General features: G+C 42.8%; 1 protein-coding gene across 5 annotated transcripts in view; it reads right to left on the bottom strand.

The window, feature by feature from the left end:
* LOC145348323 (MAP kinase-interacting serine/threonine-protein kinase 1-like) overlaps positions 1 to 19,630 on the bottom strand; it is an 80,440-nt gene extending 60,810 nt beyond the window's left edge. The window contains exon 1 of one of the 5 annotated variants that reach the window (XM_080196524.1): positions 19,591 to 19,630. Coding sequence is in view for 1 of the 5 variants with exons in the window: in XM_080196522.1 (XP_080052648.1) it covers positions 18,679 to 18,690 (12 nt within the window). In the remaining 4 variants the exon portion in view is untranslated. The other 4 variants (XM_080196526.1, XM_080196522.1, XM_080196523.1 and 1 more) reach the window with 4 other exon arrangements.
* Positions 19,631 to 20,243: the final 613 nt, after the last annotated feature.

The following is a 20,243-nucleotide window of genomic DNA, read 5'->3' as shown; positions in this document are numbered from 1 at the left end:
TCCGGTATCAGCCTAGTAAACCTCCTCTGCACTCCCTCCAAGGCCAAAATATCCTTGCGCAAGTGCAGCGACCAAAACTGCACACAGCACTCCAGCTACGGCCTCACCAGTACCCTGTACAGTTGCAGCAAGACCTCCCTGCTTTTATATTCTATCCCCCTCGTTATAAAGGCCAGCATCCCATTCACCTGCTGCACCTGCAGACTGGGTTTTTGCGACTCATGCACAAGGACCCCCAGGTCCCTCTGCACCGTAGCATGCTGCAGCTTTTCACCCTTTTAATAGTAATCCCTCCTACTATTATTCCTGCCAAAGTGGATAACCTCACACTTGCTAACATTGTACTCCATCTGCCAGATCCTCGCCCACTCGCTCAGCCTATCCAGATCCCTCTGCAGACTTTCCACACCCTCCGTACAATTTGCTTTTCCACTTATCTTTGTGTCATCAGCAAATTTTGACACCCTACACTCAGCCCCCTCCTCCAGGTCATCTATATAAAAATGGTAAATAGATGGACTGCTGCTATTGTATCGTTGAGAGAAGGTGCTGCCCAGCACTGCAGAGTGCTAGTGCCTTTTTTCCACGAAGCTTCGTTAAATAAAACTGTATTGTTGCACCTCCAGTCTGACTCCAATGTAGTAATTTTCCCACAACACTACTCAGAGTAGTAAGGGCATGGAATGCCCTGCCTGCAACAGTAGTGGACTCACCAACATTAAGGGCATTTATAGGGTGATTAGATATACATATGGAGGATATTGGAAAAATGTAGGTTAGATTGGTTTCACATGTTGACGCAACAGTGAGGGCCGAAGGGTGCTGTAATGTTCTATATATGACCCGCCAAAGAAGCTTTCCTGCCCAGTAATATTTAAGGGGAAAAAAATAACTTTAGCACAAGTTTCTCCATTCAAACACTGCCTTCTTTCCCTCAATGTAAGATCCCTGAAATCCCATTCAGGTAGCTAATTCGTCAGTCCTTTGCATTAACACTAATCAGCCATAAGAAGAAATTCACGTTGGCTCACCCATTTGACTTTTTCCCTTTTCTCCTTTGTAGGGAAATGCTTATTTCACCATCTTTGTAATAATACAGCTGAAAAGAAATCAGAAACCCACCAGATGGGAAACTGCAGATAAGATATTTCCCAGCAGAGTTTGTTAGAATTGGCCATCTGCTGTTTCTCCCCCATAAATTGTTTATGGCTACAGTTATATGGAATATATATATATATATATATATATAATATATATGTATATATATGTATAAATGGAAAATCATTCAATAATCTCTCCTATTCCTTATGCTCATCATTTCATTCACAATCTAAATTACTCATTAATTGTTGTATAGCAGCTTCCTGAAATTATTTTTTTCCATTCTATCCATTGACCCTCCCTTGGGAAATCATTCTTTTCTGGAATATGGTTCCATCTGCAAGAATTACGTCTGGTCCCTTGCCCAAGTGGCCATTTGATTGTGAGAGTATTGCAACAAAAACCTACCCTCACCCATCTCTACACACTCCCTGCTAGCAAAGGCCATAGGAGGATCCTAGAATAGAATCATAGAATTCCTACAATGCAGGAGGCCACTTGGCTCATTGAATTGGCATCAGCCACAATCCCATCCAGCCCCCATTCCCTTAACTGCCACATATTTAGCTAGCTAGTCCCTGCTTATCCCTGACCAATTTTCTCTCTCTCCTTTCGCACAGGCATTGAAGCCAGTTGCACTGCTGAGTAATGCCCTAGCTGCCTCTGCAGAGACAGATTTATCACAAAATCCTCAGCTGTTCGCTGATAAAGTTCATTAAGCCCAAATAGACCAACAGAAAATTCAGTTTAAACAAAAAAAAGTAGGGTGGTCCTATTTCTACATACAATCTTTACAAGAGTATTCACCACTTCGCAATGGAATTAAACAGTTTGGATGGGACTGAAAACTGGGTATCTGTAACTTTAGTCATTTTAAAGCAACAAAGATTTCCTGTCAAAGCTGACTGCATCCATTACTCTTTGCCCTTCGCCTCTCTGCCAGATACCTTCTACAGGCACTGTAGCTATAAGTGAACTCGTAAAGCATGTGATGGAAGACCAACTGACATGGATACATCACAACCAGGTCAACCTGGTCCTGTCCAACATCGACAGAACATTCTTTCAGTGGGAGTCACTGGCAAAGTCAGTCATGGGAATCCAGGCCAATTTCCCCAACAGCCACAATAATAATTTGAGCTAATAATACTGTCTCAATTAGCTCATCAACCTATGACTAATGCTGAAGATTTCTTGGACTGTATGGATCAGCATAAAACTAAAATCACCCATTTACCCAGGGTAGGCATGAGGTGCAGGGAAAGGAATGAGATTAATTTTGCAACATCAGTACAGGCTGATTTTTTTAAAAATATTTCCATTTCTCACTCATTTACTGTAACAGGATCATGCCACCATTCATTTGGTACTGACAATATTGAATACCTAATCCTAGGACTAATCATTTGACATCACCTGTTACCAACCAGCAACTCCACCCTCTGCTCTCCTCCTCTATCTCAGTTAATGTATCATTTACAATATACATCTTGGAGGTCTGTAAATATTGTTTCTCAAAATGAAGCAGTTAGAGAAGACCAAGTAATTACCAAGGGTGCACCACAGGAGGCAGTGAGTGCCATCAAGCACATGTCTTTTTAAATGACTAATTCCATACTAGTTTCTCAGAAGACTAAGGAAATTTGGTATGTCCATTACAAATCTCACCAGCTTTTACCGATGCACCATAGAAAGCATTCTTTCTGGTGCTCTGCCCAAGGCCACAATAAACTACAAAGGATTGTGAACAAAGCCCTGTCCATCACCTAAACCAGTCTCCCACCCATTGATACTGTCTGCATTTCCTGTTGCCACAGAAAAGCAGCCAGCATAATTAAGGTCACCACACACCCTAGACATGCTCTCTTCCACCTTCTTCTGGTCAGGAAAAAGATACAAACGTCTGAGGACACATATCAACTGACTCAAGAACGGCTTCTTCCCTGCTATCATCAGACTTTCGAATAGACCTACCTCGCATTAAATTGATCTTTCTCTACATCCCAGCTATGACTGTAACATTACAGTGTGCACTCTCTCCTTTCCTTCTCTATGAACGGTATGCTTTGTCTGTATAGTGCACAAAAAACCAGGCCTTTCACTGTATATAATACATGTGACAATAACAAATCCATATGTGTAACATTCTTTCAGTGTTAGCTGAATCTATAGCAGTTTTCTTTTCAAACTCAAGTAATTCAGTTTTTATTTGCATACTAATTGGCATCATAAAGGTTTCGTGCAATTACAATTCCATTCACATCAAGGGGTTGCCAAGGTTGCAGTTTTGTCAAGCTGAACAAACCTTCTCAGGGAGGAAGCTGAACGCTGGTAAGGCCACAACTGGAATATTGTGTGGGGTTCTGGTCATCACATTACAGGAAAGGCCTAATTGCTCTGGAGAGAGAGAGTGCAGAGGAGGTTTACAAGAATGTTTCCTGGGCTAGAAAAGTGTAGCTACGAGGATAGATAGATTGGGTTTATTTTACTTGGAACAAAGAAGGCCGAGTGGTGACTTGAATGAGGCGTACAAAATTATGAGGGGAAGAAATACAGAATGGACAGGATAAAATTGGTTTCCTTGGTGGGGAATTCTAGAATCAAGGGATACAGATTCAAGATAAGTGGCAGAAGGTGTAGAGGGACATGAAGAAGTTTTTTTTTTAAACAGAGAAAGTTGTAAGTGTCTGGAATTTGCTGCCTGAGTTGGTATTGGAGGTACTCTTCAAAATTACCCAGATCTACACCTTAAGCACTGTAAGCAATATGGGAAGATGGGATTAGAAAGGACACCTGAGTGTCCACAGGCTAAAACGAACAAGGTTGGCCGAATGGCCTCTTCTGTGCTGAAACTTTTCTATGGTTCAATGGAGAGAGGCGGAGAACAAAACACACTTTAGAGATACAGCACAGCCATAATGGGAGATGAGTATTCTAGAGCAAAAAAATAGAAAGTGTCAGACAAATACATGGTATCTACAAATAGCAGGAAAGTGTATTTCCATTGGTCCCAGATCTATCTACTGGAATATTATTGAAATCTACTAGAATACTGACACATATGGTATCTGCTCTGCAACAAAAAATTGCATCTGTAATTCTTCCAAGTGAAATCAAAGTTAGATTTTTGGGGTTGGACAGAGAATGGCCTCCCCTTGTGCCCTTTTCTTCTTGCTCAGCCACTTTTCGTTCGATTCAAGGTTAGGTTTGAGAGGCACTTTCGTTCCAGTCTAGATTTTTCCATGACAGCTGGAATCAAAAACATTCACACAGGTGCCATCCCAGCTCCCCCACTCTAACAATTTACCCGTGTTTCCACTGTGTGTCCAACAGGTCGATGTGATGTGTGCGGTGTATGAGTCAGTATGCTTTCTGCTTTTGTGTATTTCTCAGTTTCAGCCTGCACCACTGGCCAGCAGCAGTGCAAGTAAAAACAGCCAAGAATGAAAGTCTTTGCCAGTCAGTACTGAATGACTTTTTGGACCAGAATGCTGAGGAAGCAGGCTATCCTAGATTTGGTACTGTGCAATGAGGACGGTTTAATTAATAATCTTGTTGTAAGGGGTTCATAGAGAACAGCAGCCATAACACAATAGAATTCTTTATTAGGATAGAAAGTGAAGTAGTCTGATCCAAAACTAGACTCCCAAACAATGGGAAGTATTAAAGTATAAGGTGTGAGTTGGCCAAGATAGATTGGGCTACTTCATTAAAAGGCATGAAGGTGGACAGGCAATAGCTAATATTTAAGGAAGGAATGCATGCATTGCAACAGACCATATACATATTCTTTTCTGACACAAAAGCACAACAGGTAAAATGGCCCAACTGTGGCTAATAAAAGAAATTAAGGATTGTATTAGACCCAAAGGTGAGTCATAAAAATAAAAGCAAAATACTGCGGATGTTGGAATCTGAAACAAAAACAGAAAATGCTGGAAAATCTTAGCAGGTCTGACAACATCACTGGGGAGAAAATAGAGCTAACGTTTCGAGTCTAGATGACGCCTTGTCAGAGCTGCTCAAGAAAGAAACAGATAGCTAGATTTCTGGATATTAAAAGCATCAAGGGGGTATTGGCATTGAGATAAAGGATCAGTCATAGCAATCTTCATGGGCTGATTGATCTTCACATGTTCCTATTTCCTACGTTTCGATTAAAACATTCAAAGGAAGCGTATGAGAAAGGTGCAGGTTCCCTGTAAGGAACTCTTTAGCTGATGATAGAACCCCTCATAAATGAGTCAGGACATTTTCTCTCTATTTGCCTCCCAATTCAAGTCCACTTAACCTACTAATATTCATGCTCCAACACTGTGCTCCACTACAGGGTGAAAAACCAGTTCTGAGGAGAGCTGGACACTGTTTTTAGCAGAATCCCCCAAACAGAACATCTTTACTTATTGGGGGAATTTCAAGCGTGTGCAGACCAGAAGGCATAGCCCTGTTATATCTCAGTCATCATGATTTGGGAAAGATAAATGACAACAGACAGGGACTATTTGACTTTTACTGCTACCACAAACATTGTGAAATGAACTCCTTCTTTCAGAACAAATCATGCCACATGGATCCAGCCATTAGTGCTAGCTGGATCTGATCATCACCAGATGTGACTCTCTGAACAGCATTCTCAATATATGCAGCTACCACAATGCTGACTGTAACACACATCTCTCCCAGATGTGCACCAGGGTTAGGAAGTACACCTAAAGCTTTTCCATTCTAAGCAAAAATTCTGTCATCTATGTCATCAATACAGTATATCCAGATAATAAAAAACAGTTCTACATCTGAATTGAACAGGCACTCTTAGGTAGAAAATGAAACGTACTTTGCGGCACCATCTACAACACTGCACTCTCAACATCTTACAAGGAAGATCAGTAAAATGCTGACTGGTTCAAGGCTAACACCAGTGTGATGGAACCTGTCATTGAAGACAAGCAGTCCATTCTCAATTAATTACAACAGAGATCCAACTGAAAAGACTCTGAATGCACCAAGAGCTGCTTGAAGTAAAGTCTGACTACTGGCAGTGTGCCAGTGACTGCTCATTAAAACTATCAGAATTTCCAAAATGTCCTTCAACTCAAGAACTAGAGGGGTATATATGAAGGGATCAAAAAGGCAATGTGCTCATCAGCAAGAAAACAGCACCACTGTAAACAAAAGGTGGAAGAGATCATCGTTGGTTGCAGCAAACAGATGGGTGAGTTGGGTGACACACTACCTCAAGGTGTACTTTAGAGAGAACAGTGTCATCAAGGAAGCTCTAGACACCATTCTCTATCATGGAAGAGCTGGATATTTAATCAACTATGGAAGAGCTCGGCAAAGCTATTGACTCTTTTGCCGTTGACAAAGTTCCTGGTGATGATACTGAATTCATCAAGCACAGGAAATCAGCTTTCCTGCAGCATCTGCACAAACTTCTCAGTCTCTGATTGAGAGGGGGCAGTGCCCCAGGATATGCATGATGCAAAGATTATGATCCTGTAACCCGGTGACAAGGATGCTGGCAGTGATTGCAACAACTTGAGACATCTCCCTGCTGTAAATCATGGAAAAAGTATTTGCCCAAGTGTCTCTTGTCGGATTGCAGATCCTGACTGAACTCTACCCTGAATCCCAGTGTGGTTTCAGAAATGGAAGACCAACAATTGATGTGATTTCTCCCAGTAGCTGCAAGGGAAATACCACAAACAAACATCAATCTCACCAAGACATTTGACCACGTGAGCAGAGACGTTCTATTTAAGCTGCTGGAGAAAGCTGATCTCCTCTTTCCATGACAACATATGGACAGGGTTAGCTAACATGAGATCCACAGAGAAGACAAACAGGATTGTATTCTGACACTATTAAATATTCTTCTGTTTGCTGCTGTCATATGCCTTCAGGACATCTATAGAGGCTGTCTATTTCCGTACCTGAACCGATAGAAAGCTGGTCAGCCTTGCTCACTTGAGATCAAGGCAAAGGTGCGTCAAGCGCTCAACAGAGAGTTGCTCTATGCTGATGATACCACACCCGCATTCTTTACTGACGAAAACCTGCAATAGCAAATATACAGACTCTCTCTCACTTGTAAAGGATTGGTTTGCCCATCAGGAAGGCTAATGCTATGTTCAGGTTGTTGCCATGCTGCCATCAATTAGCATTGACAATGTGACAGTGTAAGTTGTTGATCTTTTACATATCTCAACTCCGCAATCAGCAGCCATCTGTCACTTGATGTGAAAATCAATACAAATCAATGCATTGTAAATGTTACAGCTGTTATATCCAAGCTGAAGAAAAAAGTGTGGAGCAACAGCTGACTAACCAAGAACACCAAACTGTGAGTCAATCAAACCTGCATCCTCAGTGGCGAGACCTGGCCAACATAAGCTAGACAGGAGAAAAGGTTGAACAGTTTCCATCTTTGCAGTCTCGTACTTATCGTCAGCATCTCTGGGCAGAAGAGATCACAAACTCAGAGTTCCTGGAGCGTACCAATTCCATTAGCAAAAACTCACTGCCAAGTTGTGCATCAAATGGATGATGGATGTACACCCTAAGACCAGTGAATTAGTCATGAGGTCATGACTACCTGGACGTCCACAATAAAGGACCCATACAATGAGATATGAAAATAGCAGACATTGAAATTGACAACTGGGAGGCAGTCACTCACAGCCATGACCCTTCGAGGTTGACTGGAAGGGCACCAGAAGAGATGAGCAGAAACAAAAAGATCAGCTGGCAAAGAAGTGGGCCCAGAGAAAATGGAGGCCAGTGAATCATGCAACTTTTCAGCCCACTGTCTTCTTCTGAAAATAATACAGCAAAGTCTGCCATGCCAGAGTGGGGCTCCTGAACCACACCAGGCCATGCTCAGCACAAGAATTGACCACCACGGCACAAACTATCATCTTACAAGTTGGATGGATGTCACTGTATCTCTACTATCCAGTACCGATTGCATAAACTCAGTCACTTGGACTTGGCACATGCAAATATGACCAACAGCCTCCTTTGATTTGGAACTGAATTAAATCCAGTTTAAATGCTTCACTGATGTAAAATTATGTCAGCCCCACTCTTCTCGCGATGTCATTTTATGTCCATTGTTTTGTGTTATGACAAAACAACCTACTAAGTTCATCACTTCAGTGCCTCAGTTATATAGTTATCAGCAAGTCAGAACTGGATCTTCAATCCTGCATTTTTTCTATAGGAGGAGGAGAAACCAGTATGCGACTTCCCTTCACATAAAGATACACATTATATAGGGTTCAACATGTGCTAGGATTTCAACAAACTGGATAGAGCTTCTTCTTGAACTCTTTTACCTTATAACCAATGACCCTGACCAGGAAGAAAATTAGTTCCTTTCCAAAGTGCAAGCCAAAGGAAGGAAATTAAATATAGGGGGAAAGAAACCCTTTAACTCACCTTTAAAACAAAGTAGAATTATCAGGATTAAATCCAGCAGTTCATGCTTTCACTCTTCAACCAGGATTTCCCAAACTCTACTTTCTTCAAGTAGATTGCCTTTGAGATTCTCTGAGTCATTTTACTGCCTATACTTGTATCTTAAGATTATAGCAGTTAAAAAAAGTACTTTTTTTTTAGAATTTGACTCCTGTATTCATTATGCTAAAGAAAGTGCATACTTATATGAAACATTAATTTTCCAGCACTTTTCTAACTGATTGAAAAAGCAAGCATACAATCTCTCTGGTATGTTTATTCAAAGCCCTTTCCCAGTCAAAAAATAAAGTCCTGTACTATCACATCACCATCACAGCTATTGTTGAATACTGTGACTGTGTTTTGCAGTTTGCAACTTCCCTCACACTGTAGAGGGAATTGTCCTTGGTGAAATGATTTGATTTGATTTATTGTCACATAGAAAACATAGAACAGTACAGCACAGTACAGGCCCTTCAGCCCTCAATGTTGTGCTGAGCTATGTCCAAACCCAAGATCAAGCTATCCCACTCCCTATCATTCTGGTGTGCTCCACATGCCAAGAACTGCTTGAAAGTTCCTAAAGTGTCTGACTCCACTATCACAGCAGGCAGTGCATTCCACACTCCAACCACTCTGAGTGGAGAATCTACCTCGGACACCCCTCCCATTTCTCCCACTGTGAACCTTAGAGTTATGCCCCCTAGTAACAGCTACATCCACCCGAGGAAATAGTCTCTGAATGTCCACTCTATTTATCCCCCTCATCATCTTATAAACCTCCATTAAGTCACCCTATCATCCTCCTCTGCTCTAAAGAGGAAAACCCCAGTTCCCTCAACCTTTCTTCATAAGACCTACCCTCCAAACCAGGCAGCATCCTGGTAAATCTCCTCTGCGCTCTCTCCAATGCTTCCACATCCTTCTTAAAGTGAGGTGACTAGAACTGAACACAATATTCCAAACATGATCTCACCAACATCCAGTATAGTTGCAGCATAACCCCATGGCTCTTAAACTCAAACCCTCTGTTAATAAATGCTAACACTCTATAAGACTTCTTCACAGCTCTATCCACTTGAGTGGTAACCTTCAGAGATCTGTGGATGTGAACCCCAAGATCTCTCTGGCCTCCACATTCCTCAGAACCCTGCTGTTGACCCTGTAAAAATTTATAGAACAAATGATTTAAGTTTATTTATTAGTGTCACAGGTAAGCTTGCATTAACACTGCAATGAAGCTACTGTGAAAATCCCCTAGTTGCTACACTCTGGTGTCTGTTCGGGTTCACTGAGGGAGAATTTAGCATGGCCAATGCACTTAACCAGCCTGTCTTTTGGACTGTAGGAGGAAACTGGAGGAAACCCATGCAGACATGGGGAGAATGTGCAGATACTGCACAGACAGCGACTCAAGCTGGGATTGAACCTGAGTTACTGGCGTTGTGAGGCAGCAGTGCTAACCACTGTGCCACTCTATGTATGTACGTATTGGGATACAGTGAAAAGTATTGTTTCTTGCGTGCTACACAGACAGAGCATACTGTTCATACAGAAGAGAGGGAGATGAAGCAGAATGTAGTGTTACAGCCATAGCCAGGGTATAAGGAAAAATCAACTTAAGAAAGATAGGTCCATTCAAAAGTCTGATGACAGCAGGGAAAAAGCCGTTCTTGGTTCGACTGGTATGTGGCCTCAGTCGGACAAAGGCGGTAGGTCCGGGGCGCGTGAGACCCTTGATTATGTTGACTGCTTTTCTAAGGCAGCGGAAAGCGTAGACAGAATCAATGGATGGGAGGCTGGTGTGCGTGATGGACTGGGTTTTGTTCACAATCCTTTGTGGTTTCTTGCAGTCTTGATCAGTGCCGGAACCATACCAGGCTGTGATATACCCAGAAAGGATGCTTTCTATGGTGCATATGTAAAAGTTGGTGAGAGTCGTAATTTCATCCAAATTTCTTTAACCTCCTGAGAAAGTAGAGGCTTTTTTTTTTTAACTACAGTGTCGACATGGAGGCACAGTACAGGTTGTTGGTGATCTGGACATCTAGAAGTTTGAAGCTTTCGATTATTTCTACCTCACCCCAGTTGATGTAGACAGGGGTGTGGCCTCCACTATGCTGCCTGAAGTCGATGACAATCTCCTTCGTTTTACTGACATTGAGGGAGAGATTATTATCATCACACCAATTTACGAGATTCTCTATCTCTTTTCTGTACTCCGTCTCATTGTTTGATATCCAACACATTACTGAGTGATGGACATACTTTTCATGGCGCGTAGTGTTGCCTAATTGACTCCAAAACAATCGGAATTGTAAGTGTGAACACTATTGAAATTCAAATCTAATTATTTCCCCATGCTTATCTCTGGTTCCTTTTATTCATTTAGTTTAGGCATAAACAAAAATAACATAATCCCATGACTGCAAGATCACTAACTGTGAATGCCTAACAATATACCCCTGCATTCAGAGCACGTACCTAATCACCTTCCTTTCTACAGCACTCAACTGGCTCTTCCTCCAAATTACACAAAATATCAGACACACAACCATTTCAGTGACTCCCTGATTCTTAGGCAGTAGCATAAATCTTCTGAATAATATGTCCCCATCAGCTGTTTCTGTCTAAGGAAATTAATATTTGTCTCTGTAATGCTTACCTTAAGGGAGCAATGAAAGCTATTCAGTTCTATTATCTTGCTCTGCCTCACCATATCTGCCAACTGAACGACGAAGTAAAATTAGCTGCGTTTTAGTGGAACTAATCAAAAAAGAAGCAACAGTACTGAATATATGGTGACAGCAGACCATTATTCACAGCAGAAGCAAGAAGCCCCGATTCTCTGTATACCCCCAGGCAGAGACTATCAACAATAGTTAACATTTCAACAAGGATATTCTTAGTTTGCTTCCTTACTCCTTCCTCCAAAGGAATTTTTAAAATATTAAATCAGCTACACTGCAAAAACTCATCACCAGCAATCTCTACAGTTCTGTGTTCTAACCACTGATATTTCCCAAGTCATCAATAGCCTCACAAAGAAAATAACCAGGTTTCAATTATGTAATAGGATAATGACATCTGTTACGGAATTACCAGCATTCATTCTACTGAGGGACTTCAAACAGCTGTTATAGAGAATAGTGATGGATGCTTAGTGATATTTTTTACCCTGAACAGATGTTTGGGTGGATTATAAAATAATAACAAAGAAAATCACTAAACAAATCTAATTGATGAAAAATCAGATAAACATAAGATTTGTAGGATTGTTACCAGAACCTAATGCCTTAAATTTACAACAATCCTGATAGTTCATCGTGCAATATTATTTTTTTCTTCTGCTGTAACTACTTGAGTCACAAAATGGCTTTAGAAATTGACCTTTCTCAGTCGTTTACTAAAATATACAGCCTCAGTTCTTTCAAGTGTGCCATCCTGAGCTGTCCACTCAACTTTGACCATTTGAGCTACACAAAAGGAATTCAATTTGTCGCACCCTTGTGAAACTGCGCAAAGATATTTTGGCCTTGGAGGGAGTGCAGAGGAGGTTTACTAGGCTGATACCGGAGTTGAGGGGGTTGAGCTATGAGGAGAGGCTGAATAAACTAGGCTTGTATTCGTTGGAGTTTAGAAGAATGAGGGGAGATCTCATTGAGACGTATAAGATGATGAATGGGATGGATAGGATAGAGGTGGAGAGACTCTTCCCGCTCAGAAAGGACAGTAGGACTAGGGGGCACAGCCTCAATATAAAGGGAGGGCGGTTTAGAACGGAGTTGAGGAGGAACTTCTTCACTCAAAGGGTGGTGAATCTCTGGAATTCTCTGCCCATTGAAGTGGTGGAGGCTGCCTCGCTAAATATTTTTAAGACGCGGGTTGATGGGTTTTTGATAAGAGAGGGGATTAAGGGTTATGGGGAGAGGGCGGGAAGGTGGAACTGAGCCACGACAGATCAGCCATGATCTTATTGAATGGCGGGGCAGGCTCGAAGGGCTAGATGGCCTACTCCTGCTCCTATTTCCTATTTCTTATGTTCTTATTATTTTTCACCCTAGTCAGTACAAATAAAATATCCAAATTAAAAAAAAGGCAGAGGAGGTTGACTCATGTAATACTGAGAAATGGGTGTAATCCTTCAATAGGAACATCTCTTAAACAAGTAAGCAGGTGTGAACAGCATACTGAGTCACAAGACAACCTTACCCTTAATCCATTTTGTGACATTTTCTCACACTGTGCTCATCATGTGATGAGCTGAATCAGGAGATTAGGTAGGGAAGTTGATGGTGAGAGATGAAAGAGTATCAGCTTGCATGGAGATTTTTGTCCACTGTAAGACTCAACAGCAACCAGTGAACTGACTTTTTCATAAATTCACAGTGCCAAAGCCTTCTTCATTAGCTTGGTGCCGGTCTGCTGTTACTAAGGCACGCCCACAGCTACGCTCAAGAACTCAATACAGGAGAGTGGCCGAACATGACAGTGAGTGGAATTTTCAAAAAGGCGGCAGAGTGTCAGGTTCTGACAGAAAACTGGCGTGTTTCATCCAGAAACACAGCCCGGGTTTTATCACCAGATCTGTAGACACTGTCCATCAAAAATCAGGCACCACGGTTTGCGCTGTTACTCTAGTGAGGCAGGGCCTGATAGAGCCAGCAAGGCAGGGCTCCAGAGATCAGGGCACCAACTTTAAAGGATGCACCGATCTCAAAGTTAAGTTGAAGGCTCCCCCAACCCACTCCCATGGACATTAAGTCTCCGACACATAAAAGAAACACCTCCAACCTTTGCACACAGAAGGCAACCCCCTCACCACTCAAAGATCGGGGCATCCCCTCCAATTCCACCCTCCCCAACACCATGCAAGAATCAGGGTGACCGATCGCCCACTCTGCCGCATCGGGGCAAACCCACCCCCCAACAATCTCTACGTCCATCCTCCATTCACAGACTCTGTTTTCCTACCCCAACGTAGGTATAACCTTTCCATCAAACCATCAGGCCTCACTCTACACATAAGGGGAGCCTCCCCAAACAGGCTCCCTGGCACTACCAACCTGTCTACCGCCAAGGTGCCACTGCCCAGCCATGTCCCTCATCACGCAGAGGTTATACTCACCTCTGTGCCCCAGTGTGGTTATCATGACTGGTCTTCGTTTTTGAAAACCAGTAGAGATTCCCACAGGCGTGACATCACATTGGCACGCGTGGGGGAGGGGGGGGTAGCATTCAAAGTGGCTGGACATAATGGCTTAAAGACTTCTAATGAGATTTAAATTCTAGCTAATCAGGTTGATTTCCTTTAGGGCATAAACCTCAATGTCGCTGACAGGAAGGTGGGAAGATCTCAAACCGAGATCTTGCTGGCGCAAATCCCATTATGGCCCTCTCACAAGATTTAGCGGTCATGACCAGGTTTGTGCCCATAGCAAATAGGCCCACTAAACCTCACCCAGTAATGTCCTATATTTGAACCCCATTCTGTGTTGAGTTAGCTGATGTCAATCAGTTGGGGGGTGGGGAGAAATATACACAAGGAGGATTCTCATTCCTGGTTGGACACCAATAACCCCTGCTGACTGGTGAGGTTGACATTAGGCTCAGCTGCGATTCCCCAGCATCAAATAGCCTATCTGCACTCACCATCGAGACTCACACACATCTGCAAGGAGCGTTAACAGTTTCAAGAGAAAAGAAAATTAGTGGGAGGAAATGTCCTCCTTCAATCATACACATGTACCATTTCATGCTCTATTACATGTTGGAAAATAATATATTTCAGACAGATTTGATCCTAGGAGTGGGTAGTTTGAAGCCGTGGGCACATGTTCAAACCCAAATGTTCTCCACACAGACATACAAACGTACTGCCATGTAGTTTAACATTCAGAATTAGATGGAACTGTAAATTGTAGTTCCGATCTATCAGAAAATGACTGTTGCAATATTTAAGTAGCCTACATCCTACTCTGTCTAATGTCTGAAGACTGAGGAGATTGTATGCAATTCTACAACAAATTGCCTCTGACACCAGTACATATGGTACAGCTATTATGCCAATGTGGGAAAACCAACCACCTCCACCACCCCAGAATAAACTTATACATCTTTGTCTGTTGTTTGTCAGACTTGTCAAATCTTGAAATTAAAACCTCAGAACATTACAACTGGCTGGGATCAGTCAGTCTTGTTCAAGCTGCAGTAAGAAATCTCACAACACCATGTTAAAGTCCAACAGGTTTATGTGGAATCATGAGCTTTCAGAGTGCTGCTCCTCACTCCCCTGATGAAGGAACAGCGTTCTGAAAGCTTGTGATTCCAAATAAATCTGTTGGACTTCACCTTGGTGTTGTGATATTTGTTACTGTGCCCACCCCAGTCCAATGCCATGTGGCGACTAGGGAATTTTCACAGTAACTTCATTGCAATGTTAACGTAAGCCTACTTGTGACTAATAATTAAAAACTTTAACTTTAAACTAGGAGCAGGAGTAGGCAATTTAGCCCCTCAAGCCTGCTCCGCCATTCAATACAATCATGGCTGATCTTGTCATGAATTCAACTCCACTTTCCTGCCCGTTTCCATAACTGTTCAAAACATTACTAATTAAAATCTGTCTATCTCCTCTTTAAATTACTCAATGTCCCGACATCCACCATACTCCAGAGTATTAGATCTCCTCTCATACTCCTAAACCCTAAAGAGCATCGGCTTAAACTGCTCAGGTCTTTCTTCATTAGACAAACTCTCATCTCTGGAATCAATCTATTGAAACTCCTTTGAACTGTTTCTAATGCCACAAAATCCTTCCTCAGATAAGGGGGCCAAACGGTACAAGTACAGTCTCACCAATGCTTCGCAGCAACACATCCTTACTTTTATATTCTATTCCTTTATACAGGTGTTTCTGGAGTGTAGCCTTGTGTCAGGACCAGTGACTGACGGACTCAGTTACCTGCTCCTCGGCAATGGCCTGGCAGGATCAGAGGTAATAGCATCCCTAGAGATCTTTGAGAAGCCCATAGAGGTCAGGAAGACTGAACAGCTGCAATGGAAAGTGCCTGGCATTGTCCTGACTGTGGAGTAACCAGGTCTATGACCAGACAACTTCAGTCAGAGGAAGCTGAAGTGGCACTGCAGACAGAAAACTTTCTGGTCTGGTTATCTGAAACCTGTTTTGGGACTCTAAAGGAGATAATAAATAGATGTTCCTTGGTAGCAGCCCAGCAAGCTGACCCACAGTTAAAAACATTAGCGCTAACAGCACACACTGAAGCTGAGGCAGAAGCAGTCCTCAAATGCTACTCCATTAGAAGTGAGATGCTGTTGAGGAAATGGAGACTCCATCACAGGCCTGTAAGTAATGTGTGAATACTGAACTACCAGGAGTGCTGCCGAGATACCACAGCGAATATTGCGGCAAGTTAGGGAATTACTGCAGCAACTTCACAAATTTCCGGTGGCGGGGCATATCGGTATAAGTAAAACCCAACACCGCATCAGCCAGCATTTTTACTACGCGCATCTCCGCAGGGTTGTAAAAACAGAAAATATTGGAGAAACTTAGCATGTCTGACAGCATCTATAGAGAGAATAAAGCCAACGTTTCGGCTCAGGATGACCATTCATCAGCGCTCTGACATCAAAGCTCCCCCCCAACCCCCACCACAACCACCTCTCCCACTTGGCCAGCTGCTGCTGCCACATATGCCAACACTCAGGTTCATTTGCCACCAATTACTTTCCTGCTGCTCACTCTTCCTCCTCAGATTGTTTCATTCCTGCGTTTGCTGCTAATAGACACAATTACTCCTCGCTCATGTGGGCAGCAGCTCACTAAGTGCTGGCACATGAGCCCCAACATCGGAGTCGGAGGCACTTACATTTGGGAATCCTTGGATTACAAAGAGGGGGGCGGTGGTTGCCAGAAAAATACTTCTCATTCCTCCTGAAATTCTGCCATTACACAAGTTCTCCTTGGAGTCATCTGCCATACCCTCAGAGAGAGTACCATTGATTTAAAAGACCGCTCACAAGTAGGGTATGTAATCCCGGCTGCAGTTCATAATGGTTTGAAATAAATTCTGACCTGAGCGTTGGATTTTGGAATAGAAATTTCCTTGGCATTGCTGACAATTCCACGATCCCACTGCTGATGAGTTGGGGGGGGGGACGTGGGGGAAGCTGGAACAGAACACTTTCCCCACTTAGTTAGCTGCTGCTCATGTCTATTAGCAGACACATTTTCCCTGTGTCTGCTTGGGTTTCTTCCACGTACTCCAGTTACCTCCCACAGTCCAAACATGTACAGGTTAGGTTGATTGGCTATGCTAAATTGACCCTAGTGTCAAGGGGATTAACAGAGTAAATGTTTGGGGTTACAGGGATAAGATTGGATGATATTGTGGTCAGTGCAGACTCAATGGGCCAAACGGCCTCCTGAACTGTAGGTATTCTGTATTCAAAGCACAACAGTTTCAATGTTCATATAAATACATGTCTTTTTTACATATTAGACATCTATCCTATATTTTTATTAGCAATGAAAAAACAAGACTCTCAACAAATTTCAATTGTTAATTGGGCAATAAAATACAGAGTTGCATGCATGCATGCAAGATGCAGAATACAAAACCTCAATGTCTCTATAGTGCAGGAGGAGCTCATTTGGCCCATCGAGCCTCCACAAACAACAATCCCCATAACCGCACGTATTTACCCTGCTGGTCCCTCTGATACTATGCGGCAATTTAGCGTGGCCAATCAACCAAAACTGCACATCTGGAGTGTGGGAGGAAACCCATGCAGACACAGGGAAAATAATGCAAACTCCACACAGTGACCCGAGGCCAGTTTTGAACCTGAGTCCCTGGCGCTTTGAGGCAGCAATGCTAACCACTTTGCCACCCCAGAAGAAAATGACATTTGACCCACTGAAGCTCACCCCTCCAGCATAAACCAGCCTCCCATCCATTGACTCTGTCTACACTTCCCACTGCCTTGGCAAAACAACCAGCATAATTAAGGACCCCACACACCCCTGGACATTCTCTCTTCCACCTTCTTCCATCGGAAAAAAGATACAGAAGTCTGAAGTCACGTACCAACCCACTCAAGAACAGCTTCTTCCCTACAGCCATCAGACTTTTGAATGCATTAAGTTAATCTTTCTCTACATCTTAGCTATGACTATAATACTATATTCTGCACTCTCTCGTTTTCTTCTCTATGAACGGTAAGCTATATCTATATAGCATGCAAAAAGCAATACTTTTCATTGTATATTAGTACATCTGACAACAATAAATGAAATCAAAAAGTACTCCCTCCCTATAACATAAGCTTGTTGTCTGCATTGTGATTTGTATCTTGCAGGAAGCTAAATTTAGCGTTAGAAATAAGGCTCAGCCTTATTCTGGAATTAAATGGTGACGAGATTTCCAAGAAGTGTTATGCACTGCAGCACAAGCCCAGCTTCCAGAGGCACACAACGAGCACAGCAGAACACACGTTCTGAACCAACTTGACTGAATATTGCGATAGTTAACTTTTAAAAGGGATCTTTGTACAATCGCGCATCCGTGCAGGCGCCGGCTTCTTTTGTGGGCAAGACAATACGAGTTCAAGTAAAAGCCAAGAAATACAGGCATGGCTGAAACTTGAACTGCAGCTCAAAGTCGCGCGTTGTAGTATAAATAAACCTTGGATATTTTCAACATCCCCGCTTTCTTCATCTCGACTACATGGCTTCAGAGATTGTTCGGGATATTTTATCGTCCTCTGAATTAGCTGTTTTTAAAATTATGTTCACTTTTCGTTGGATTGCATATTTGATCGGCGTCCCGACAGTTTGTTTCACATTAAGTATTTCAATGCCTCCACTGTAGGGATTCTATCAGCACAGTGTTGGGTTTTTTTTCCGCCTAACATCCCGCTTAACAGAACTTACGTCCTCGAAACGTTATTTACAAACCACTTACCCTCTGGGTGCGATACAAAGTTTCACCCGCCTTGGACTTTATCACCGGCAGATCCAGTACTGAAACAGGTTTCAAACAAACCCAATTAAAATACCGTAACGCACTCCCATGAAAATGAGATTACACTCACTGGCAGCTCCATTGTGAAGAGGCGCTTTGGACTGGGTGAAATTTGAAAAGCAGCATTGCGAGTGACTGTGCCGATTATAATAACCTTGACTAGGAAGTAACGACTCGACTGTGGCCAAGTGAATGCATTCCTTCACTGGATGTTGAAACAGCCCCAGTGAGTTGCATCACTCGGGAGTCATTGCAACAGACTAAATATAACCTCTCGATTTCCCGGTTTGATTTGAAATGTTAACTGTTTCCTACAAGAAGCACCGCACGGGTCGGCATCACTGTCTCCTGGGCTGAGTACGCTTGTTTTGAGGAGTATTAAAAAAATACACACAGACGTGGAAGATTTAGAGGGTAGATCCTGTGTCAGCTTCAGGTCAACATAGAATGGGGCTACACTGGGAAGGGGGGGGATTTATAAATCAGAGGGGGGGGTGTAAATTAGAGGAGGAATTTGTAAATCAGAGGGGGATAGATCTCAGAGGGGGAATTTATAAACCATAGGGGTATATGTAAATCAGAGAGGGATTTATAAATCAGAGAGGAGGATTTGTAAATGAGAGGGTATGATGGTACTGAATCCCTCCTCCACTGAGTAGTTTAGCTGCCGGATGAACAGCTTGTATGTAAAGTGGAGTTTGCTTTCTCTCAGGGACTCAGCATAAAAAATCTCCCCCTGCTATAAACACTGAGCACAAACCAGTAAAAGAAGAGGGGAAAACAACCATTAAATCAGACAAAGAAACCTAAGTTAGGAAAGAAAGTCTAAAAGTTCCACTCAGTATTAAATTTAATTCTTGCCTGGGCTCTCTCTCTGTGAGGGAAAGAGTTCCCTCACACACAAACCAAAAGCTCCTCCTTCCCGCTTGACAGCCCCCTTGGCAAGCCAGACAGCAGATTCCTAACTCTCTTCTATCACTACCTTGGAACTCCGGCCACAAGGACTAAGCTCCGCTTTCACAGCTTCCACTACCTCCCGCCCCGGGGCCGGCCCCCGAGAGCTTTTCGAAATTCTGGACTGGGCGAACCGTACTGACTCGCGCCGGTCGGCCGCCGTAGCACCGCCATGTTGGGAGGTCAGTCAGCAGCAATGGGCCGCTCTCCAGCGCCATGTTGTGAAGGTCACCCACATCAGACAACTATCCAGCAGCAACGGCGAGGGGAAATAATCCGTCAATTCTGCTTATCCCATTAGATTTTTAATCGTTGCTACTAGGATCAAAGACTCTATGATACATGTACTACCCCCTTCGCTCCTTTTCTACTTGGCTGCTTGCATCTTCACCTTTATAAATATTCAAGCTGGAACTACTCAGATTTATCTAATTTCTTAAAACATGAAATGTGTTGCCTGCACCTGATTTTCAAAGAAGCATTCAAAAAGAACTGTCAGGGCATTGCGTGGAGCTTTAAAATAATGGCTGTAATTGATGATTAAAGGATCTGCAATCTGAGTCATTATTGTTGGTTATAAATGTCGGTGAAACATTTCCCCAATGCTAAATGCTCCGCATCACTGTTTGTTCAACAGCAACAAATCTAATCACTAAGACTGGCTATAATCCTGTCACTATA

This window comes from Carcharhinus amblyrhynchos, chromosome 9 (genome assembly GCF_965287045.1).
Source record: "Carcharhinus amblyrhynchos chromosome 9, sCarAmb.v2.hapA, whole genome shotgun sequence".
Taxonomy (NCBI): Eukaryota; Metazoa; Chordata; class Chondrichthyes; order Carcharhiniformes; family Carcharhinidae; genus Carcharhinus; species Carcharhinus amblyrhynchos.
This window is presented reverse-complemented; position numbering and strand designations above follow the sequence as displayed.